The sequence below is a fragment of the Numenius arquata genome, chromosome 1 (genome assembly GCF_964106895.1).
Source record: "Numenius arquata chromosome 1, bNumArq3.hap1.1, whole genome shotgun sequence".
Taxonomy (NCBI): Eukaryota; Metazoa; Chordata; class Aves; order Charadriiformes; family Scolopacidae; genus Numenius; species Numenius arquata.
In genome coordinates this window covers 54,867,389-54,889,435 of record NC_133576.1, presented here as the reverse complement: position 1 = coordinate 54,889,435, position 22,047 = coordinate 54,867,389, and the positions used below count along the sequence as shown (strand labels likewise).

The 22,047-nt window shown below is 39.8% G+C and overlaps 1 protein-coding gene across 1 annotated transcript in view; it reads left to right on the top strand.

Annotated features, from left to right (window-relative positions):
• SMS (spermine synthase) overlaps nt 1-22,047 on the top strand; it is a 49,779-nt gene that overhangs the window by 1,529 nt on the left and 26,203 nt on the right. The window contains exons 2-3 of the mRNA XM_074168391.1: nt 11,170-11,231; nt 15,958-16,118. Coding sequence (XP_074024492.1) covers nt 11,170-11,231; nt 15,958-16,118 — 223 coding nt within the window. The remainder of the gene's footprint in view (nt 1-11,169; nt 11,232-15,957; nt 16,119-22,047) is intronic.

Here is a 22,047-nt window from a genome sequence, read left to right as displayed (position 1 = left end):
GGTTGCTCAAAGCCCCATCCAGCCTGCCCTTAAATGCTTCCCGGGATGGGGCGTCCACAACTTCCCTGGGCAACCTGTTCCAGTGTCTCACCACCCTCTTCCTAATATCTAATCTGAATCTACTCTCTTTCAGTTCATAAACCATTACCCCTCATGCTTGACTGATCTAGCATGGGCAGAATCGGGAAGCTAAAGCAGTCTAAAACCAACTTTTGTGGATAGCAGCCAGCCCCTGCAGTGACCCTCTCTGCTTGTTTAGTTGCCTGAAGTATAATGGGTTCAAGGGTTACTTCAGAAACTGGCTTTTGTGGAAGAGTCAAAATTCCCAGGGAAAAGAGTAGGACTAGGTGTATTGAGAATAAGCTGCAGTCATATTAGTTGCTCTATGATATAAAAACTATGCCATTCATTAAATAAAGAGTGTGGTAACAATCTGAAGTATTGTCTTACTTTCAGTTTGGTTTTCTATTCCATTTCCCTTTACTTTTGAAGACAATGTTTGGATATTTCTCCAACCGAGATGGATGTACCTAAATGGGGGCATGGACCAACTGTAGAAGTGTTGCTGTGTAGATCAAAGGAGGGAAGAAGGCTTTTTCCCTTCATATGTTTGTTTCAGCACAGTACACGTCTTCAGTGAGATGTGAAGAACTTTCTTCCACCCATGACAGCTCTGAAGTTGGCTTCAACTTTTTATGTGGAGTTTTTCCTCTCATCTAGTGCTTATGGCCCAAAGCATAAAGAGTTGTCTCCATAGGAAAAAGTGGTGAGTGTATGTTTTTAGTTAGTGTTAAAGGAGTTAAAGTTTCATGCTGAATCATGGATCATCAATTAACTGAGGTTTTTACTGTAAGTTATGTGGACAATAAAACTTCTGAATGATCTGCAATGCCATGAAATGGCAATTAGTAAAATGAGATGTGTGGTTTTGGACCTTCTGATCTTGTGACATGTTGTCTCTACAGCTTGGCTGAAGCTGTTGCATCTTTGTATCCTGGACAATACAGGATCTGCTAACTTACTGGTAAATGCACACTCCTTATTCCTCAAAACATTAGCTGTCCTCTCAGCTTTTAACAAATAGTTATTTTTGGTAGGTATTAATTTAGCTGTTAAACTTGCCAGCTTGTAGGAAAGCAAAACTTCAGTTTGTGAAAGCAAGTTTGTTCAATAGTCTGTGTTTCATTGCATTGCATCTTGGAATAACTTTACATGGTTATGGTGTCCATTTCCTTAAGAATCTGCTTGTGCATGAGAGTTGTTATATATGGTGGTTGAAATCATTTGGATATAGTTCTTAGTGTTCACACTTAACACAGTAGCTATTTGGTGTTTTCTCAATCCCAAAGGAAAGAAAGCCTTCATTGTTATTGTCCAAGATCAAGATTGAACGTGAGTATAAAAGATGGAATAGTGTTTCTGAGATATTTAATGTTTTTCTAGGATATGTTTGTTTCTTGCTCTGTGTGTGGCTTGTCTTCATCCTCAGTCTTTTGGGGTTCTCGGGGAGTAAAGGAAGGAGGCTGTCTTTGGATGTCAATGAAAGGATCTGGAGGACACAGCTCTGCATTAGGAAGATAGGATTTTTGTCATGTGTTAATATTTGTGCAGCTATTAGCTAGCAACTGTTCAGCTGCAGAATGGTGTGGATTCTGATGGGTCATTCCTACTGGCTGGCTGACTTGGCATGTGCCAAAACCCTTCAGTAGCAGCCCTCTTTTCTTCAGGCAGTCCAGTTCCCTTGGGATATTGGATTGTGGTGTGTCATGTACATTCTTCAGGATTCAAATGTGTACTTAGCAAGGATCTTGAAAATGATAACTAGAATAGTAGGCATTTCATAGTGTTTACTGTCATTGCTTCTGTAAGGTTGATGGTTGTCAGAGGTATTGAAAGATGGCAGCCACTGTCAATGAAAACATGGGTGTCAGAAGTTAGAGGAGAAAACAAGTCCTCTTGTGTTGGTTTGAGATGGGGGAACACACACACAACACTCCTAGTAATGGGGCTGCGTGAGGTGAATGAAGCCACATACAGCTACTAAAAGCTGTCAGTCATCTTCAAACTTAATTTTTTTTTTTAAATATACTACAATCTACAAATTAAAAGAAGAAAAGAACCTTTTGTCTGTCTTCCTAACTAAACCTCCTCTAATCATGTATCCCATCAGTTTTTAAAAATAATCATAGAATCATAGAATTGCCTAGGTTGGAAGGGACCTTTCAGATCATCTAGTCCAACCATCAGCTTAACACTGACAAAAATCATCACTAAACCATATCTCCAAGCTCTATGTCTACCTGTCTTTTAAATACTACTGGAGATGGTGACTCAACCGCTTCCCTGGGCAGCCCATTCCAATGCTTAATAACCCTTTCAGTGTAAAAAGTTTTTCCCAATATCCAATCTAAACCTCCCCTGGCACAACTTGAGGCGATTTCATCTTGTCCTGTTACTTGGCACCAGAGACTGACCCTTGCCTCTCTACAACCTCCTTTCAGGTAGTTGTAGAGAATGATAAGGTCTCCCCTCAGCCTCCTTTTCTCCAGGCTAAAGAAGCCCAGTTCCCTCAGCCTCTCCTCATAAGACTTGTTCTCCAGACCCCTTACCAGCTTCCCTGCCCTTCTCTGGTTATGCTCCAGCACCTCAATGTCTCTTTTGTATCGAGGGCCCCAAAACTGGACACAGTACTCAAGGTGTGGTCTCTCCAGTTCTGAGAACAGGGGGATAATCACTTCCTTAGTTCCTGATAACAGGCCAGGATGTTGTTGGCTGCCTTGGCCACCGGGGGACACTACTGGCAATTATGATAATAGGCAATTAGATATAAGCAGATATTAGCTATAATCTGTGGCCTCTGAGATAAGTAGGCAACTTCAGCAGGCAAACGGCATGGTGTTCCCTATCCTGAAACACAAAGAGTGCTTTAACACTTATGAAAATGGACACAGATTGCTTGCCTAAATTGGTGCATAGAAGGCTTTAGTCATTCCTTTCACTTCTGGGCTAATGACATTTGTTAGTCAATCAAAAAATGAGGAATTTGAGACTCCTCAAGTTATTTAGTGTCAGGACTTTATTATGAAAGTAGGTAGATTCTTGGTGCCTTATACCTTTACCGAATTGAGCTTAGATTACTGTGTGTTGTAAATCTGCTCATATATGGGAGTGTTTCCATCCATGCACAGATGTGTCATATAAGCTTACTTTTCTTGGTTGTTGAGTATAGAAATGGTTAATGTTCTTCAAGTTTCTTTAAGGGTGGGAGACAATATGGAGACTTTTGAGATTTGTTTTGTTTTATTTGCTTCAGAAAGTTGCTTTGAAAGGGTAAGAACTTGTTGGAAATTTAGTTTTAACTGTCTTAAAGTTTACTGTTTGGGATTATTGCTGAGGGGGATTATACAGTTCATAGTACAGCTGCACAAACAGTTGTGCTGACAACATTCAGGGCCAGGGCACAGACGAGCAAGCTGACGAAGGAGAGCAGTGATTTGCTGAACTGACACAGTTACTACAATAAATTCATATGATACTCCTGTGTGAATTAGCACACAGTGGGAATGCCAGGGCTGTACTGCAGGTAAGGCAATGCTTGTGTTTTTAAGAAAAAGGATAAGTAGGCATGTGTGTGCACATGGTCTGGTTTTCTTCACATCAATATTTTCATGGAGATAAAAGAGGGAATGACCTTTTGTGGGCTGAGCCTCCTATTTAGGCCCTCTGGCAGTGACTTTGTTCCTATTGTCAGGGTCCACTGCTCAGTTCTGATACTGTGTATGGGGAAAAAATTGGTGAGAAAATCAAGCCTGTTATCAGTAGGGACATACGTAAATAAAAAATGGCTAATGGCTGCAGTACTTATTGTCTACATCCAACAACATTTAGACATATATTAAGAGAAATTCTTTACTAATAAATTGTGTGAAAGAAAAATCTAACTGGAATCCTGTAGATTGGATTTGACTTGCAAAACCTATTTTATACTTTGATTAGTGTTTTGCTGTTTAACTGCACTTGCTGGAGACACCTGATTACCAAATGGGTTTTTTGGAGATATTTTCAAGGGTTTTTTCAACTTGTAAAGCATTTAACTGCTTTACAAGTTAATTAAAAAGACATAGAATGTGTCAGCTGAAGCATCCATTACAATGTAAGAAAGTGCCATTAGCTATACCGACAAGCCTGTATCGTAGACTTTTGGCCTACTTTTAAGCAGACATGGATGCTGTCAGGAGAAGCTTTAGTATGCAGTCAGGGGTGTAAAGATTTAAATAATCCTCATCCTTTTTTTGTTGTTGTTTACAGCTGTTTAAATACTGCATGATATACTCCAGTGTTTGACATCCTTTAAAGTGTATTAATTAACTGGTCATACAGATTGTGTTCTGGAAGAATCTTGATTATGAGGTGTTCCAAGTTGCTCTACTAACTGTTCTTTCAGTATTGAAGTTTTTACTTAGGCTATCAAGTTGTTAGATATTTGAATTGCATGCGGTTAAACTAATTTTCATTCTTGTCTTTGTTTTGATTGGAAGTCTTAATGCTCTTCATAGAGCAGGACCACAATTTTATGTACTTGTTCTTGGCTGTGCTGACCTAAACTTTTAGAGGGGAGGAAAGAGTTGACAAGGCTTTGGTTAGATCTACATCCCTTTGGAGCATGGTAGTTGAGTTTCATTATTTTAAGGACTAGCTTAACAAAAAAAACATTGAAGGGACAGTCTCCCAGAAACAGGAGAACTAAATGGTCAGGAGGGGTACTGTGTTGGCTCTTCCTTTCTGTCTTTTCTGAATTTTTACTTCGGAAAACTCTTCAAAAGTTTAGCTGCTTGTGTGAGCTGTATCCTGCTGTAGTAAAGACACTCTCTGGAATTGGTGCTGGTTTGGTTTAATAGGCAGATAATCAGCAGTTCGAGCTGAGTCATAATTCAACTCGCATTAAGTGGGGAAATACCAGAGAAAGCAGGAAGAGGTGACTGGCATTGAAAACTTGGTGTCTCTTGCAGAGTTTTTCCACAAGTAAGTCAGAATCTTGTGTATGAAGGAGAAAAACTGCCAAGTATTAGTTTCAGCCCAAGATTTTATTGATGATCTGTTAATTTATAACCTTTGAGCATTTGGCTATATATAGTTATTTTGAAATTGATATTTTCTGTAATGGGAGTTTTTTGTCTAATGTACTAGAGATTCTAGGGCTTGGTTTTTCTTATGAGGCATGTCCTGCTTCTATGACTGGAGGTGGCTGCAGTTTGCAATAAAAATACATCAGGTATATTTTTAACATGTTGTGGGGGGAAAGGCACCTCTGAGCCTTGCAGCTCAATTTGTCTGGTTCTGTCAGGTACTGGGTTGTCTGAAGTGCTGAAACATCTGATTACAGTGATAACATGCAGATGATATGCTTGTATCTTTTCTTTACCATATTGATTTATGGTATGTTATCAGAATTTGTTGACTCCTTGATTATGATCTATATGCGAAGACCATGTAAATAAAGATTAAACAAGACTCGAGTAAATCTTGCGACTCTGTTATCAACCTTGGCTAAAGGTGTGTTTGCTACCAGCTTGCGGCTGCAGTTCAGGAATGAATCTGTTTTAGTTTTAGGAGTACTGGCTCAGCCTGTGCTCTTGGCAGGGCTGGTTTGAGCTGAGCCCTGTAGGTCTCCGCAGCCTAGTTCTAACAGGCCTGGACCAAGAACTGGCCTGCTGTGTGTCAGGGCACAAATGGGGCTTGTCAGGAGGTGTTAATACAGGAATTAATAGCTTTCCATTTTTAGCAGTAAGGACTGCTGTGAACTCATTCCCTGCTTTTGTTGATTTCCAGTTTTGAAGATGAAAATGCTTTATGAATGGAACTCCGGAAATAACTGATTCTCGAGCATGATGTCAAGTACTGAATGGTTGCTTGCTCAGACATGAAGGAACTGTCACCTGCAAAGGTGAACATTAACAGCATGGGAGATGTTTTCCATGAGGCTCTGGTTTGTGACTGTGGAACAAATTAGTACAGGAAGTAAAGACTGCTTTTGACACATGAGTATTTCCCATTTTGGGTACACTTCTGTGACCATGCCTTTTTAATAGCAAAATCCTTGGAAGGAGAGAAAAGTACATATGACAAGTACTAATCACTTTAATACACTTCTAGAAGATGGTCAGGTACCAGGGGATGGAGGTGGCTTGAGATATGTAGGTATGTAGATAGGCTTGAGATATGTAGGACAGGAGAGCTGGTGTTATTTGGGTATGCTGAAGTACTCTTACCAAGTACATGGAAAGGCTGCAGATATTTCAACAGGTGATAATGTTTTAAATGTGAACAGTCATATGCTGGTTGATGGACTTCAATTTATGCATTACTGGGAGAGACAAATGAAGTTAGTGGAGCTGAGGCATTGAAACAACATTTGTTGATATTCAAGCTCAAGCTACACATATGAACTAAGTTTGAGTGCTTAAATACTTTGTGTAAAGGTGATGTGTTAAACTTCGGTATGAGAATGTTTGTTTGCAAATGCCTTTGGCTTACCTTTTTGCCTGCTGCTCAGCTCTGATAATCTGTTGGGATGAAGTGTTGCTTCGGCATTAAAGAACAGTGAATTTGTATGAAGTGGGAAAACCTGTAAGAACCTCATAGGGCGAAGTAGCAATTACAGAAAGGAAAAAAGTTAAAAGCTTTTTTCTTAACTAAATTTTTGTGTGATTATTAAACAGCAATGTGACTTGGGAATGCCAGCCATTGTTACTTGAGGAGGCCTGTAGATGGTTTTTCTTCCAGAGTTACAGGAGAGTGGCAAGACTTGTGTTGAGCTGTTGTGCACCATTCCAGAAGATCTGTATTTTAAAAAGTTGTTAAATATAATAGGATGCCACATCACTAGCTGCAATTAGATGCTAGGTATAATAAAACTACTTTTAAAGCATAAATTTTATCAAAAATACAGAAATAAATCATTTGTAAATGTCAAAATGAGTGGGAGAGGCTTTTTAAACATTCTTTAACCCTGCATGTGATTACTGTGGAAAGGGTAGTAAGCTGGTGATTCTGTTGCTTTTATCATTCTGAGTTTGTTTTTGAAGGGGCAATACTTAAATAGTTTCTCCTTGAGTTGTTCTGGCTGTCAGAATTTGGCACGCTTGGTGTCTTAAACTTATTTTTTTGTCTTATGGAATGTTCTTGTAGGACTCACCCTACCTAACTGAAAAACACTCCTCTAATAGCAAGCTGAAAATGGTCCCTCCAGTGCTTCCAGCAGCGGTGAGGGGCTTTTAGAAGTTTTGCCGAAAGCTAACAAGGAAAAAACCTTCTATAGGTCCCTGTGGTAGGTTCTTTTTAAACTTCATCGTGAATCCACAAGCAGGAACCCTGTATCGGGCAGTAAACAAGCCAGGAAAAGTGTGCTTGCAGTGCCTTATTTCTCAAGTAACTCCTCAGTCATGTCAGATGATAATCAAATACTTGGGCAAATAAAATCAAGGTAGATTCTGGAAGGAGATCCTTTGTCTTCATTCTTTCAAGTAGTTTTGGATTCAGATGTGCTTTGAGTATTTTTATCCTTGACTTTGCTGGCTCTGCTGTTGTCAGCCACCATTAGTTACAGGGAAAGATTTATTTCTTGTCTCTGGGTGTTTTATTAATGATGCTCATAATTGAGCTCTCCTGTGGGCCGGTGTCTGTGCTTGATTACTTACCTCTTTGCACTGGTTCAGATTTTCAGAGAGACTTCTGTGGATGATGCATCCTGACTCCTACAGGACCATGGTGTAATGCAGAGGCCATGTATACCTGCTCTGCTCCAGAACTCTGGCTGGTGTTCCTTCTCTAACAAGTGGTTAGAGACCCTGGGTGGCAGAATTTTGGAGACTAGTAAATGCATTTACTACTACATGTACTAAAAGTTTAATCACAAATTTGAGCTGCTTCGCTTAAGTGGTCTGTTTTAAGCCTTCTTTGAGTCAGTCTGCATGACTTAAGTAATCTGTACACAAGTGTGTGGCAGTATGTGTAACAGTCTCCCAGATGGACTTATGTCCTCAACGGGTCAGTAGGATTTATCCTTCGTGAGTGCTCTTAAAATGCAAAATGCCTATTTGTAAGGCTCTGATCTTCTCCCAGAAGTCAAGAATATATTGGGAAATCAGCCTGATGGGCCGACAGGAAGAAAAGTGTGGCCCCTGGTTATGACATTTATTAATAAGCAGTTTCATGTTTGCAACTAATATTATTATTCAAATGTGAATGAACTCTAAATTAGTAGCAAATGCTCTCTTCTAGTTATATGTATGTTGCACTGATGAGTCTTCATTTGTGCTTGAAAAGACTTGCTAGTCTACCTAATTTCATATGTGCAATGTGCTTGCTTTATTCAAGTAAGAAAATCATGTGTTTAGCTAATGTGTATATAAGCTTAGTGACTAGCTTTACATTAAAGCATAAGAACATAATTTTATTTTGATACTTCACTTTGCAGTTTGGCTCACCTGAAGGATTACTATCCTCGTAAGGAGAGGACGGTAAAACAGAAAAATGTTTTGTGCAACTGGTACAATCTGTGGTGTTGCTTGGTTTCTTCATTCTGCCGCTTTAGTCTGGTCTTCTTTCTGCTCTACCCTCTACCTAGGTTGCATGGCTCTGCTGTCTTCCAAAAGCACTGAACAGCATGGTTATTAACACCAAACCATAAAATAGATGTAAAATGTGACAGGAATGTGACATTCACTTAGAGAAAGGATGACAAAAAAAGGAGTTGTATTCTTGAATTGCTTTTACAGTAATAATGCTCAGCTTCTGTTGCAGGTTTGATGTGCAGCAGAGGTCATGTAAGAAGAGTTCCTTGATAATAGGATTCTTGTCTCTAAGAAAGCATTTTTGCCAGAAATATACATGATGAGGAATAAAACTGCCTGACCTTGTTAGCATTCTTTACATCCTCATTTAAATGATGTGTTTGACTGAAAAGTCATGGAAGACTGTGATGAAGAGTGGGAATGCTGTGATATAGCCTAGTAAACCTTATGTTCTGCCCTCATTAATTTAATTAAACTCCATGTTGTAGTGACTTGTGAATGAATGTACTGAATCAATTTTTGTAACTGCATTATCTGTCCTTGTAGCAGAAGTTTGCTATTTAACCTTTTTAAAAGGAAGTTTTTGCCTTTAAAACTAGGTGGAAATGGAATATTGCTTTTAAATGCTGCCAATGAGAGCCTTCTCCCACATCACTTCTACTGGAATGTGGAGCCAAACCCGCTGTTCTCATGTGTTGAATTTCAAATGATACCTTACAAAATTGACCTTATAATTAAGATCATGGCTGTTGTGTGTAACACTGTTTTGGATTAGTCTTACTCCATGTATGTGCTTACTGGTGCTACTTTGAGATGTGATGGTATTGTTATTCTGCAATTTGATAATAGATGTTTTTAATATTGTAATCCAGGAACTAGAATTTTATATCCTTTTGAAGGAAACAGTAAGGCTTAAATTAAACATAACTGATGTTGGAATGTATTTTTATTGAGGCTGAGGTTACAGAAAACCTCAGGAATTTCAGTTTCACAAAACAGCATGGGGTATTCAATACACAAGATACTTCCAGTTTTATGTGTACAGCAAATTAAATTTTTAGTTGTCATAATACAAGAAACTGAATAGAAGCGTGTGGAGAGAGTGAGAACCTGACTGTTTGTGGCCTGAAGCAAACTGCTGTCACTCATCCTGGTCTGAGCAGGGGGTTGGATAAGGCAATCTCCAGAGGTCACTTCCAATGTCTGCTGTTTTGTGGTAGCTATCTGATGCAGCTGTGCCAGAGGGATATACACAGAATTGACGAAGTAGGAAAATCAGACCCCGGGCTTGCTCGGGGTATGTTCATATCATTGACTTAAGCACTCTTTCACCCTTCCTTCTCACTCCTTTTTATGTCTGCACTAGGTCTTAAAATATATGTTGTGAGTTGGTTTGGGATGCTTCCCGCACCCCCTCCAAACCTTCCTGATTAAGTCTGGAGGATGAGTGTAAAGGAAGACACAGGAATGAAAGGGTGTGGGAGTGCTCTGTTTGGTGGCAGTGCAGTTTTAGCTTGGCATCGGTCAGCACAGAAAAACATGTGGACTTCAGTCCCTAGTTGGTTGGATGTTTTGGGGAAAAGGTGGCTGGTAGCCGTGCAGTGTGTGTGGCAAGGGAAGAGGCAGGTTGCGTTTAACTTGTGCAGAACACTGGAAGAGAAGAGAGGTGATTCTTGCAAGAGTAATGTAGCGTATTTAGCTATGTGTAAGAGGAAAAACTTATGCTTTCATAAATGCTGCAAATACCGCATTAAAGACTTCTAGTGTGTGGCAAAGATTTATCTCTTGGGTGTGTTTTGTGTGAGTATTCTTGGCAATCTGAACTGATATAAAGATGATGCTAGTGGAGGGGAAGAATGAGGATTGAATTCTCCTGTTGGTAGTTTGAGAGCTTATTTGAATTGTGGTTGTTTTACCCATAATTTTCAAAGGACACTTGAATGCACTGGGTAACTATATTGACTGTGGTGATTACGTGGATGTGCTGATAAGTTCATGGACTTGCTGTTGTGGCACAGTATAACTTGATTTACTTGATTTGTCTGTATTCACTATGTAGCTGGAAGTCCTCAGAGTAGGAGTGTGGGGCATGTTCTGTGGAAGCTCTCTAAGAAAAAGCAGCCTTCTGCCTTAATCTTCTAATACAGAATAATGAAAGGGAGGAAGTGCACAGGGAAGCTTGATGATCTGTTCTCTCATGGATGGGTGAGTAGTAGATGACTATTTCCACCTGCTGCCCCTTTTTTAAGCCTCATGCCATGCATGATTTGTTGATGTCTGTGCATAAGTCAACATGAAGGGGTTGATTCCCACAGGTGCAAATTGATTGAAAGGAATAATTTTAATATAAATTTCTGCTTCCTGATGTTTTCTGCTTTCACAGAGATGGTAAGGACAAAACAAAGGATTCTTCTGGTGTGTTTGCAGGTTCTGACAGGAGACTTCAAAACTTAATACCTGGGAGGTGTGTGTTGCTAAAGTGGGTTGTTTTTCATTTGCATCTGTTCATGTCGGGCAAAAGCTAACTTTGTTCTGGGGAGTAATGAAAGCAGGGGCTTCAGGGTGTTGATTTGTGAGGTGTGTGTTTATTTTGTAGTTGTTGAAGGAAAAGAACCAGTTCAGGGAACTGCTGTCATTCTGAACTTAGTTGAGCCAGTGGTATTTCTGTGGAAACTTCTCTGGATAGTCTTAACATTAATGTGCTCTGCACACTCGTTTCTATGCAGGCAGATGCTTTTAACCAGGACAAAAGGAGTACAGCTCAAATTAAGTTTCCAAGTTTTAAGAAAAAAGATTGCCATACAGGAGTTGATGACTAAATGATAACCAGTTATCTGCAAATTATTATATACTGCTCTGTACTTTCATGTATGGGAAGAGGGAGAGCTAGTAAGATGAGGCTGTTGGCTTTCCATAAACTGCGATGACTTTTGTCTCTGGTTTTATTATTTCTCCATTTGTTTTAGTGCCTAAAGGAAACCTAGGACATGTGAAGTACTGGCACTAGAGCCTGAAGCTTCTTCTTAAACTTATGAAACATAAACATTTATAACATTACAGACATATTATAACATATAATTAATTAATATAACATTAATAATAACATAACATTATTAAACAGAAACATTTATAAACTTAAAACATAAAACTTATGAATGTTTTGCTCACTAAGCATTTCTGCAGCACACAGCTAATTCTAGAATTTTTCTCATAATTAAGATTGAGATACAATATTGGCATTGGAAAAATGTCTCAGATTAGTCTATGAATGAGAGGAATCCCTTTACACCTATAAGCCTGACTTACTGTATTTCCAGTAAGTGGTAGTGGAAGGAGGTGCCATGAGTGGCCTAACTTGACTGTGGTGGGCTTGATGCCAGAGCAGTGAGGTGTGCTGCTGCAGCAGGTTGGAGGCCCAGCCTTCTGCTCCTTGCCTCTGGAACTGCCCCTGGGACCTCACCTGGCTAGAAATGAATCTCTTTTCTCAGGTGTGTTCCCTTCATCACTTGTACCTGACCACCCTCCCACCTTGTCTCTGCATATTTCCTTTTTCTGTGAGGTTTTTGAAGAATTGAAGTTGACAGAGTGCCCATGTGTGAGAATTGGACTTGCACAACACAGTGACTTAATATATATAAATGATTTATTTAAACAGCTCTGAACTGAAACAATGTCAGTCATTAGGGTTGCTGTTTACTATTAGCATAATCTACATTTTGGCTTCTAATGTACACTAACTCTTAATGTATTCTTAATGAAACAGTTCACTCAATTTGTGTGTTTTCTTCACCTTTCTCTATTGAAAGTGTAGCTACCAAGGGAAAAATACCAGAGATGCAGAAGCATATGTAAGTGCTTTGATGTGTCCTATTGTTTTGGATATGTTACATTCTTTCCTTCTAGAGGAAATGATTCACAATGATTCACAATCAGGGTAAGGAAAATTGAAGTCAGAAACAGGGTGAATATTTTCAAATGAGAGCTAATCTGTTCCCATAGTTTACTAAGATTTTGTCAATCCTCTGGTATGAGGAGGTCTTAAACCAGAATATTTTTAGAGATAGTCTGGCTCAATAGCAGATTACTGAGCTCAGTGTTGGAGTATCTGGGTGAAACTAGCCAGTGTTATGCATGATGCCAGACTAGATGTTTGCAGTAACTCTGGATTTTGAGCTGTGCTTATGTTCACAGATCACTGTCAAATAATGGCTGCTTTACTGCTAAAATATCAGAGGAACATCTGCATCTTCTGGAGATAATCTCTTCAATTGTGCTGGGATTCCAAAACTGCCTGGTTTAACTGGGCATTAATTCTCTTGAAAAAACATGCATCTCTCAAATCTTGTACAGGGTGGTTTTGTTTCTATTTTCTAGAGTTGAAACTTTGTTGTAATTCCTTCTGACAAATAGTTACAAAATACTTCAAACAGTATTTCATGCTTGGTAACCAGATTTTGTTTCCTGTGTCCTGAACAGCAAAAAAAAAAAAAGACTAGTTGAATTAACATTTGGTGTAGATTCAAAGGTGTCCATATTGTTCTGATCACCATTGTCCTTTTAGCTTACCAATGCTTGATACAGCATATATGAGCTTGAAGTGAGTGGTGGCAAGTAGATTTGGGTGAGGCATTCTGAGATTGCTGAAACTTCCTGATGCCTTCAAGCAACCACTGATGCCTTGAACACTTTAAAAATGTCTTCAACTTTGGAGAATTAATTAGCCCTCTGAGGCAAATCTTTTGTGGTATAACCAAAAGGATGAAAGAGCATGTTGTTGTTTTAATTTGCTAAAGTTAATCGCTTAATAGGAAGAACTCAATCAAGCTTGTGCCTGGCCACTTAGCAAAGAAGTCTACTGCTGAATGATGAGCAGCTTGTGAGGGATTAGTATGTTCATGGAGCAGAAAAACATCAGTGATTTGTCCTGCAGCCTCTGCCAAGATGCACCTAGCAGGAATCCTTGAAGTTGTTGAAAGCAGATAGGCTAAATGTGGTATGAGCACTTCAGTTCTTCCAGAGTCTGTTCTCCATCTTAATACTTCAGTATCTTGCAGGAGCTGCAGAGGTGAAGTGGTCTGGGGGTTAGGTGCATACTAGTTTGATTTGGCTTTCATGCTAATTTGCTGGCTTGGAAGGGTATGCTGTGCATTATTAAACTCGGTTCTTGTTTAACGTTACTGTGGTGGTGACATAAGAAATAAGTAAGGGAAGGAAATAACCATGGATTTTGTAAAAGATGAGGGATAAGGTGAAGGAGTGGGGCGGGGAAGCAAATGCCAAGCAAAAAGAGGGGAACATATGTCTGAAGTGACAAAAATTGTTTGAATATACTAGCACTGGAGCAGCTGCTCTTGCCCTCCCCAAAAAGAGTGTTGATGCATGCTAGAAGTTGCAAGTTCAAAGTGAGCACTGCATATTTACCTTCCCAGTGTAAATATGAAGAGACTGGAACCAGTTTCAGAACTGTGGCTCTAAGGCTTCTATGCTTTTGTCCCCAAAACATGTTGGCTTGATTGTTTGCTCACTTATTACTACTGTAACTGTGGTTACTGGGCAGATAAACTGTGTACTCCAAGCCTAAATTATTGCCTGCACTGTGGTGGTACCTGACTGCTGGATAGGAAGCATAGAAACTTACAGGTACAAATAATGCAGATTTTGACATGAGGGTAGGGAAGGGGGGGGAAAAAAGCTTCGTAGTGGTAGTAGACTGTGTATAGGGTGTTTCATTAATGAGGATAAAAATCATCAATGGTGTTATCAACTGAGAAAGGGCCAGCAGTTGAATCATTTACTGTTGTCCAACAGAACTTACTTTTTGTTAGTTCTATTTCCCCATAATTTGCAGCATGAGTTAGTGAGATGTAGAAGGTGAAATGAAAGTATTTCAGAACATGTATTCAAGATCAGGTTGTATGAGCAGTGAGAAGCAGGGCCTTTCCATTTCTATTAAATATCCTTGGCAAGGTGTTGGGGAGTTGGCTTGCTCTTGACTTTGTGTAGAGGAAAACTAAAGTAAATGCTTTATCTGTTATTTCAGTCTGTCCTGTTGAACATACAGGGGTAATAGAGCCCAGGCTTTACAGATGGGCCAACATAGATTTCAAGTAATAAAATTTTCAGTTTAATCTACTGTGGAGTTGCATAGAGATGATAGATGAGCCAAACTTCATGTTTTACTTGCTATAGATTTCTTTGTTTGAAGCTTGTATAAATCAGTAACATCCTGGAAACTCATTGTGTCTGTAGGCTACACTTACTGGTTTCTGAAGTATATGTATTTGGGGGCATGGAGTAAAGCAATTATTTCGGGAATAACTCTTTAATAGGTTGGGGCAAGGGGATCAATGTGTCAGTGCTAAAGCATTTGGTTATAAACTGTGCCTCTATAATGTGGCTGTGCCAGGTGGTTTCTCTTATGGAGGGAATCCTGGTTACATTATTGATATACTGCATGACTGTAGTGGCTTAGTTTTGTTTGTGGACCAGAAATGATACCTACCTCACTGAGGTGGCCTGTTATTGTGTAGGTTTCTCACAAACTTACTGGTGTGACAGTCTTTCCAGTTTTGTTCCTGTTCTGGTAAGTGCTTACAAAACTTGCAACTTGTTTTTGGGATGCTTATTTGAATGGTGCATCTAGAATTGTAAAGAAGACTATTTAAAAAAAAAATACCATCCTCACAAAACTAATGTGTACAGCAAACCTGAGGCTTCTGGAATTGGCACATTCTGACTGAAAAAATAACAATATGGACAAATCATCAGCTTGCTTTTGAAGATAATCACCAGAGTAACTTCTTTAATTACTTCCAAGTGAAGTGTGTAATCTTCCAAGTGGGAGATCTCTTCTATAGCATCATGAAGATTTCAGCTGGGGGCTTGCTCTGTCCTGGATGTTAGAAAAGGGATGTTTCTATAGGGCAGACTGGATGGGGTAGTTTGCCCTGTCTAGTTTTCAATACCTTTGAAATAAATGTTAAGCCATAAGGCCAGGAAGCTAAGTTTCTTGTCAGTACTGTGGTTTCTTTCTGGGGTGGTTGTTTGTGTAATTTTAAGTGATTTTAAAAACTAACTACATGAGTAGAGACTTGTCTGGGTTGTGATACAGTTGGTGACCAACTGTAGCCATATAAAAGTACTCCTATTACATCCATTGTAGATAAACACTTTTGCTCAGGGGTAAAGACTGATTTTAAAAAAAAATTGTTTGGATCCCCGTACATTGAGGAATATATTTGGGGACTGGGGGGGGGGGGGAAGAGAGGAAGGGAGAAGGTATATGAAAGCTATTGTTCAGATGGAACTCCAAAGAAAAGTACTCTAGGCTGCTAGCAAAAACTGTTCAGCCTTAAAAAAAAAAAAATGGCAGAACTGATTTGAGTGGAAAATCCTTACTGATTTTTTTTCTCTTAATTTCACAGCTGATTGCAATGCTGTTCTTAAAGCTCTACAGCCCATTTTTCAGGAGCAGGGAATGACAGAAACAGTTCATAACTGGGAAGACCATGGTTATTTAGCAACCTACATCAAAAAAAACGGCAGGTGAGTAGATTTTCTTTTCCTTCCTATGGATTATGTCCTCTCTGTCCTCCCTTAGAAATACTTATTTCTCCCTGTACTGGATCTCCTAGGGTGCAGGCAGGGCAAACTGTTCTTTTACCAGCCTTGTGTATAAAGTGACTACAAGCAGAATACTGTTGATAATGTTGTTTATGTCATCTTGCAGTCTGGGTATCAGAACAGTTGAATTAGGCAGTCTGGGCTGCATTGATACAGGAACATTGTATGGTGTCTTGGTCTCAGGGCCAGTCCTTCCAGATGCAGGGTGGCTCAAGTCAGTTATATGTAATTCTTAGGACAACTGAATGTGTCTACATTTAAGTCTAACTTTAGCATGTGAATGATGAAAAATTTGTCTTGTGTGTGCTTTTAAACACTTTATTATACACTTTAACTTCTCAAGCACCTACTGAAGTAACTAACAGCAGGACAAAGGTGGTTGCTGTCATTAGTGACACTCACGTAAGCAGAATCTACTGGGATAAACTGGTGAGCAAAGCCACATTCACTTTATTTCCTGAAGCTGCTTTACAGTGTCAGGGTTAGTTACTGTATACATTTATCTGGCCTATTTATTAGTAACAACTTCATTTGTTTCCAGTTAATCAATTGTTTGTTATTGACACTTACTGTGGAGGCAGCTGCTTTTGTTCTTTTGGAAATACCTACTTCAGTGTTCTTCAGGACTGGAGTTAAGCCTTAATTTGTTGGCTCTCTTCTGAGTGATTTGTTAAGCAGCTCAGTTGGCCACACTCCTAACATATGAGAATTATCGAAGGATTTTTCAGTTATGTCAGTGCACTCACTCTCATTATAGAAAGAAAACTGATATATCTAGCAGGAAAATCAGATCCTAGGTAAAGGTGTTGCCTGCTGGAATTTGTCTCTGTATGTTCACTATGTATGAACATATTTGTATCTACTGAACATGTTTGTATGTACAGCTTTGTTTTATATATATATAAGGTGGTGTAGACAAATTACACTGGTAAACTTAGGGCCTGACTTATGGTAACAAGTAAGTTGGTGTGAGTCTAATCCTATGTTTGTATCTTTCCTACTCATGCTCTGTGAAGTTCTAAGTGTATTTCAGTCAGCTTTTCAAATGTGACACTGGCTTTTTCTGGTAAAAATTATTTGTTTTTTTCTACTTGTTTTTGTACAGAAAAGTGGGGAGAACAGAATGCTGCTTCCTGAAAGCCACTTGTAGTAGATGAGCTTCAGCAATTGTTCTGATTCCAAACGAGTTCTTTCCAGTGTATGTTACTGTTGTTGGTCTTTTGCTTTCCAGCAGCATGACATTTTGAATCATCTAGCTTCTCACTATGCTGCTAAATGCAATTTAAGCCTTTGCACCAGAGGATAGTTCACAGCATTCTTGCTGTTGTGAAAGATGAAGATGGGGAGGTGGGCCTAGTGGCCTTCCTGCAGGGAAAGAAGGGAGGGTCTGTTATGTTGGGTCTTGGTTCTAGATGTCTCTTGCCCCTGTTCCCTGTGCGAAGCAGGGGCAATCACTCAAACATCTGTACTGCTGCAGACTGCCAGCTTGCTTCCTGGATTTCTTTTTAGGGCTACATCAACAGCTTGTCAGCTGGCAGGGTCCTGGGCTGGCTTGTTCCAGAGATCTCTCCCAAAAGGCAGTGCTGGTGAGGCTGCACAGTTTGGGCTGCTTCTGCTGTCATGCAGTTGTAGCAAGTAGTCAAGTAGCCTTACTTTTCTTAGATACAACCCTCACATCATGTTTCAGGGCATGTAATTCATACGGTCAGCTTGATGTAAAATACTTCCCTGGTGACTGCAGCAGAGCCTTCATGTTGCTCCGGATGCTTTGATATGGCAGTTGGTGGGTTGAGGGAGAAACCTCAGTCTTGAGGCTACAGGAATACCATGTGGGCCAAAGGGACATCTGGGGCTCAATGGTGTAATCATGTATGTGGCCTACCTGTTCTCAGGGGAGCTCAGCTCCTTGAGCCCTCCAGGCTGAGTGCAACCTGTTTAGGCAAGTATTGGTTCTCATCTGTTTAATAGCATCATATGCTAGACATCTTAGACTAGCGCTATTCATCTCATCAACTCAGTGAGAAATATGATAGAGAATATTGAGTTTCAGGAAAAAATGTGGACTTAAAGGTGCTCTAAATCTTGAGGTGGCCACAAGACATGAATGGGCTTTCTACTACTGCAGCACCATTTCTGCCTTTCCTGATTATCACAGGCTGATCGACTTGCTCTATCATTCTCCATTTGACATGTTTTTTTGACATGGAGTCTCCCATTCTCTGTAAATATGTAGGTGTTGCAACCTTGCCTTTCCTTGTTCCCCCATGTGTACTGCACTTCACTGTATCACTAATCCAACTATGGATGGGCTCCCCAGCAGAAATGTGGTTAACTGTCAAAAAGCTTTAGTTGAGCTTAGTTTTCATATCAAATTACTGTTGAAAGCTTAATATTCTGTACAAGTGTTGTCACTTCAAAATTATGTTTGATAATAAGACTTAACCCTTATGAAATAAGATTTCAGAGTTCTGATACAACAGGGATCTGGAAATAGTTGGGATTCTAAGAAGCTGTCCAGGAGAGCACCCTAAGCATAGTTAGGAATTGCAGTTTGTGGTGGAGCCTCAAAACTGAAGAATGAAGAACAAGCACACATGGAAGAGCTGAATGTTAAGAGGAGATCATTCACTTTGCAAGTGGGTAGCTCTTTTCTGGTGCAGTGCTAAATGTCGATTAATAAAGAATGGTTATTGCTTTCTCTTGGTATATTCATTGCTGTCTGAACTCCAGAGCATACTGGATTTATTTCCCTCCAAAATTACTCACTTTGCTAGTCAAATTACTGTTGTAGTCGTGCGAGTTAAAGTACTCTTCTATGTGTAGCCAGGCCCATTGAAAAAACACTGAATTGGGGAACAGTAGCATGTGCAGGAGAACTTTGTTTTGTTTTCTTGAGTTTTCAGATCACTTAAAAAAAAAAAGTACATGCAGTTGCTTTAAGGCAGCCTTAAACAGCACATACCTGTTTGTCAGTTGATGCTGTTTCAGTTAACTGAAACAAATGAGGGTGCAAACACTTAAAAACCAGTAGACTGGACAGTTAAAAACACCCAAGAAAACAGAAATGAACATTTCATGAGTAGTAAGAATGGACTGGTGAACATATAGAGGATTCTGTGAGCCTGCACATGCAAGCACATTTTTAACCAGCCAAAGGTGACTGAGCCATTGCAAGACAAAGATGTGCAGCTGATATAACGAGCTGGGTACTAATTCCAGGAAAAAATGTTGGAGATGAGATAGGAATATATTGCTAAACAGTGTCTACAATCCAAAGTCTGCAAGAGATAATGGAGACCTGTGGCCTGCAGGGTGTCCCGTGGTACAGATTGCTGAATTGTGGGCAGTGCTATTGACAAAGCTGTCTACGACAAAGATACCGTGTGAACAGCCCTGCGGAGGGCTGTGGTTGTTAAACGAATTGGAGATGATTTGGGGATTAAGCTGTGCTTTCCTGTTGTCATTACCAATGCAACAGATCCCTGTTCTCCTTTGTCTAAAGTTAAGCAAGCAAAAGTCACATGTGGCAACTCTACCTGGTCCATTTACTTCGTGATTGACTCTGACAAAGGACCTAATTGAGGGAAGTTCAGCTGAAAACATTTACTAATGGGGTTGTCAACACAAGGCTATAGAGCAGGGCAGGAAATGGCTCACTTGAGCCACTGAAGTCCCTGTCTCTAGTGATGGGGATGGATGCACTTCTCTCTGCTTTGCCAGCCCCCTTGCCCAAATGCTGAATGGGGGAACAGTAGTACATGCAAGAGAGGAACTCCGTCTCTGAGTTTTGGGGCCTCAGCGCTCTTCTTTCTTCAGCTGAGTGTTTTCAGATCACTCCCAGAATGTTTTCAGGGCCACTTTTAACAGCATGCTTTATTTGACTGTCACTTATTCTAGTTTAGGCTGAACAGTTTAAAAAAAAAGTTAGAAATGTGAAATCTTTCTCATTTAATGTATGGAGTCATAGGGCCCAGTATATTTTCACAGATTAAAAGAAGTTCTTAAATAAATCTTGGGTAAGGAGGAAATATTAAAGCTGATCTTTGGAAACTGTTGAGTTTTTCTCAACTACTACTATATTCTGATAGAGGACTTGCTCAGAAGCAGTGATACTATTATATAGTGTGTATACTTAGCAGTGGCTTTTCTTGAACTTTGTGCATCCACATTCCCTCTTCATGAAACTTAGCATCACAGTAGAAGACTATCTTGTAGAAAAGCTTTGACCTCCCCTATATGCACAAATCACTTCTTAGCTTCTGTTCTGTGTTTGAATTCCTGTTTAAAGAAATGTAATCCTACTGGCATTTGACTTCACTGTTCACAACAGTGTAAGATTTACCCAGTTGAAGTCGGTTTATATGTCACCGAGATGATGATGAATATGTTAACACCATGAAGGGAGGGGTGAGTGTTTTTACTTTTTTCTCTTTGTGTTGTGGCTTAACCCCAGCCACCAGCTAGGACCGTGCAGCCTCTTGCTCACCTCCCCTTCCCCCCCCACCAAGGGTTGGGAGAAAAGGAGGGAAAAGGGAAAAGATGACAGTTTGATAGAAAAATAACAGAAAAGGAAAATAACAATGGTAAAAGAATATACAAGACACAAGTTGCTTCCACTTCCTGGTGAATTAGTTGCCCAGCCTGACCTGAGCAGAGATAGCCAATTTCCACCCTCTGCCAAGCCCCATTTATATACCAAGCATTAGGTTTATAGTACAGAATATTCCATTGGCCAATTTTTCTGTCTGTGCTCTTTCTCGGCTTCTATGGGAAGTCAAAAAAAGTCCTTGGTAATATAAACATCCCTTAGCAAGCACTAAAACAATATGTGTTGTTGACATTCCTTTCATACCAAATCTAAAACCATAGCAAGCACTAGAAAGAAACCAGGACACTTGCTAACCATTCCATATGCTAGTCAGCATATTTTAAAGGAGCGGGATGAGTGTTCCTTGGCTCTTTGTTTCAGGCTAAAATGTTGTAGTTTTTTCGTGGAGTTACCCAGAGAGCAGAAATGGGCTGAAGAATTGGAAGCAGTTGCTAGGAATCAGTGGCAGTTTAAACCAATGAAAGGTGCCACAGTTCTAATTTCCTTATTTTGTAAAAAGAGAATAGCGACAACAGCATAGTGAAAAACTATGGTTGCTTAGTTAGTCTGTCCACAGATAAAAGCTTTAGTCTGTCCGCAGATAAAAGCTTTGGCAGGTGAAGAGGGGTCTGTAGGTACCTGTCTGTCTATCCAGTTCTATTCCCCCCCTATTGGGGGAAATCCTTTTTCAAATAAACATTTGAGCCTGTATTTTCTTACTCCTCAGTCCAATTAACTAAGGTAGGATACACATTTTGGCTTAGCATATGTTGATCTCCCTGCTTCTGCTTCTTTTTAAATAAAGACACTGCTCAGCCAAAATCTATCTCGGTTTCGGTTACTTTTTGATTTGTACAATAGGGATTTATTTCTTAACATCTGGTGTTCCCTGTTGTTCAGGTGGCTTGATGCAAGATGCAGCACTCAATAGAATTGTTCTGTAGTTGAGACTCATTTGCATGCAAGCACACAAAGCTTGAGTACTGCTCTGGAAGACCTGGCAGGTATGCAGGTGAAACAACAAGTGGGGCCTTGTTACAGTGGGGGCCACTTCTCAGTGTGCAGATATTCTTACCTAATGTGAAGGAGAGGATCACTCCTTCCTTAGCCTTTTTCTCACTGCTTTTGTGAAAGTGCATGCAAGCACATAGCAAAGGTGCAGCAGGTGTTTTATTTTGAAAACAAGAATTAAATTTTTCATTAAGACAACATGCAAGAGAGGAGACTTTTGAAGAAAGCTTCATTTTCTCACAGGTTTTTCCC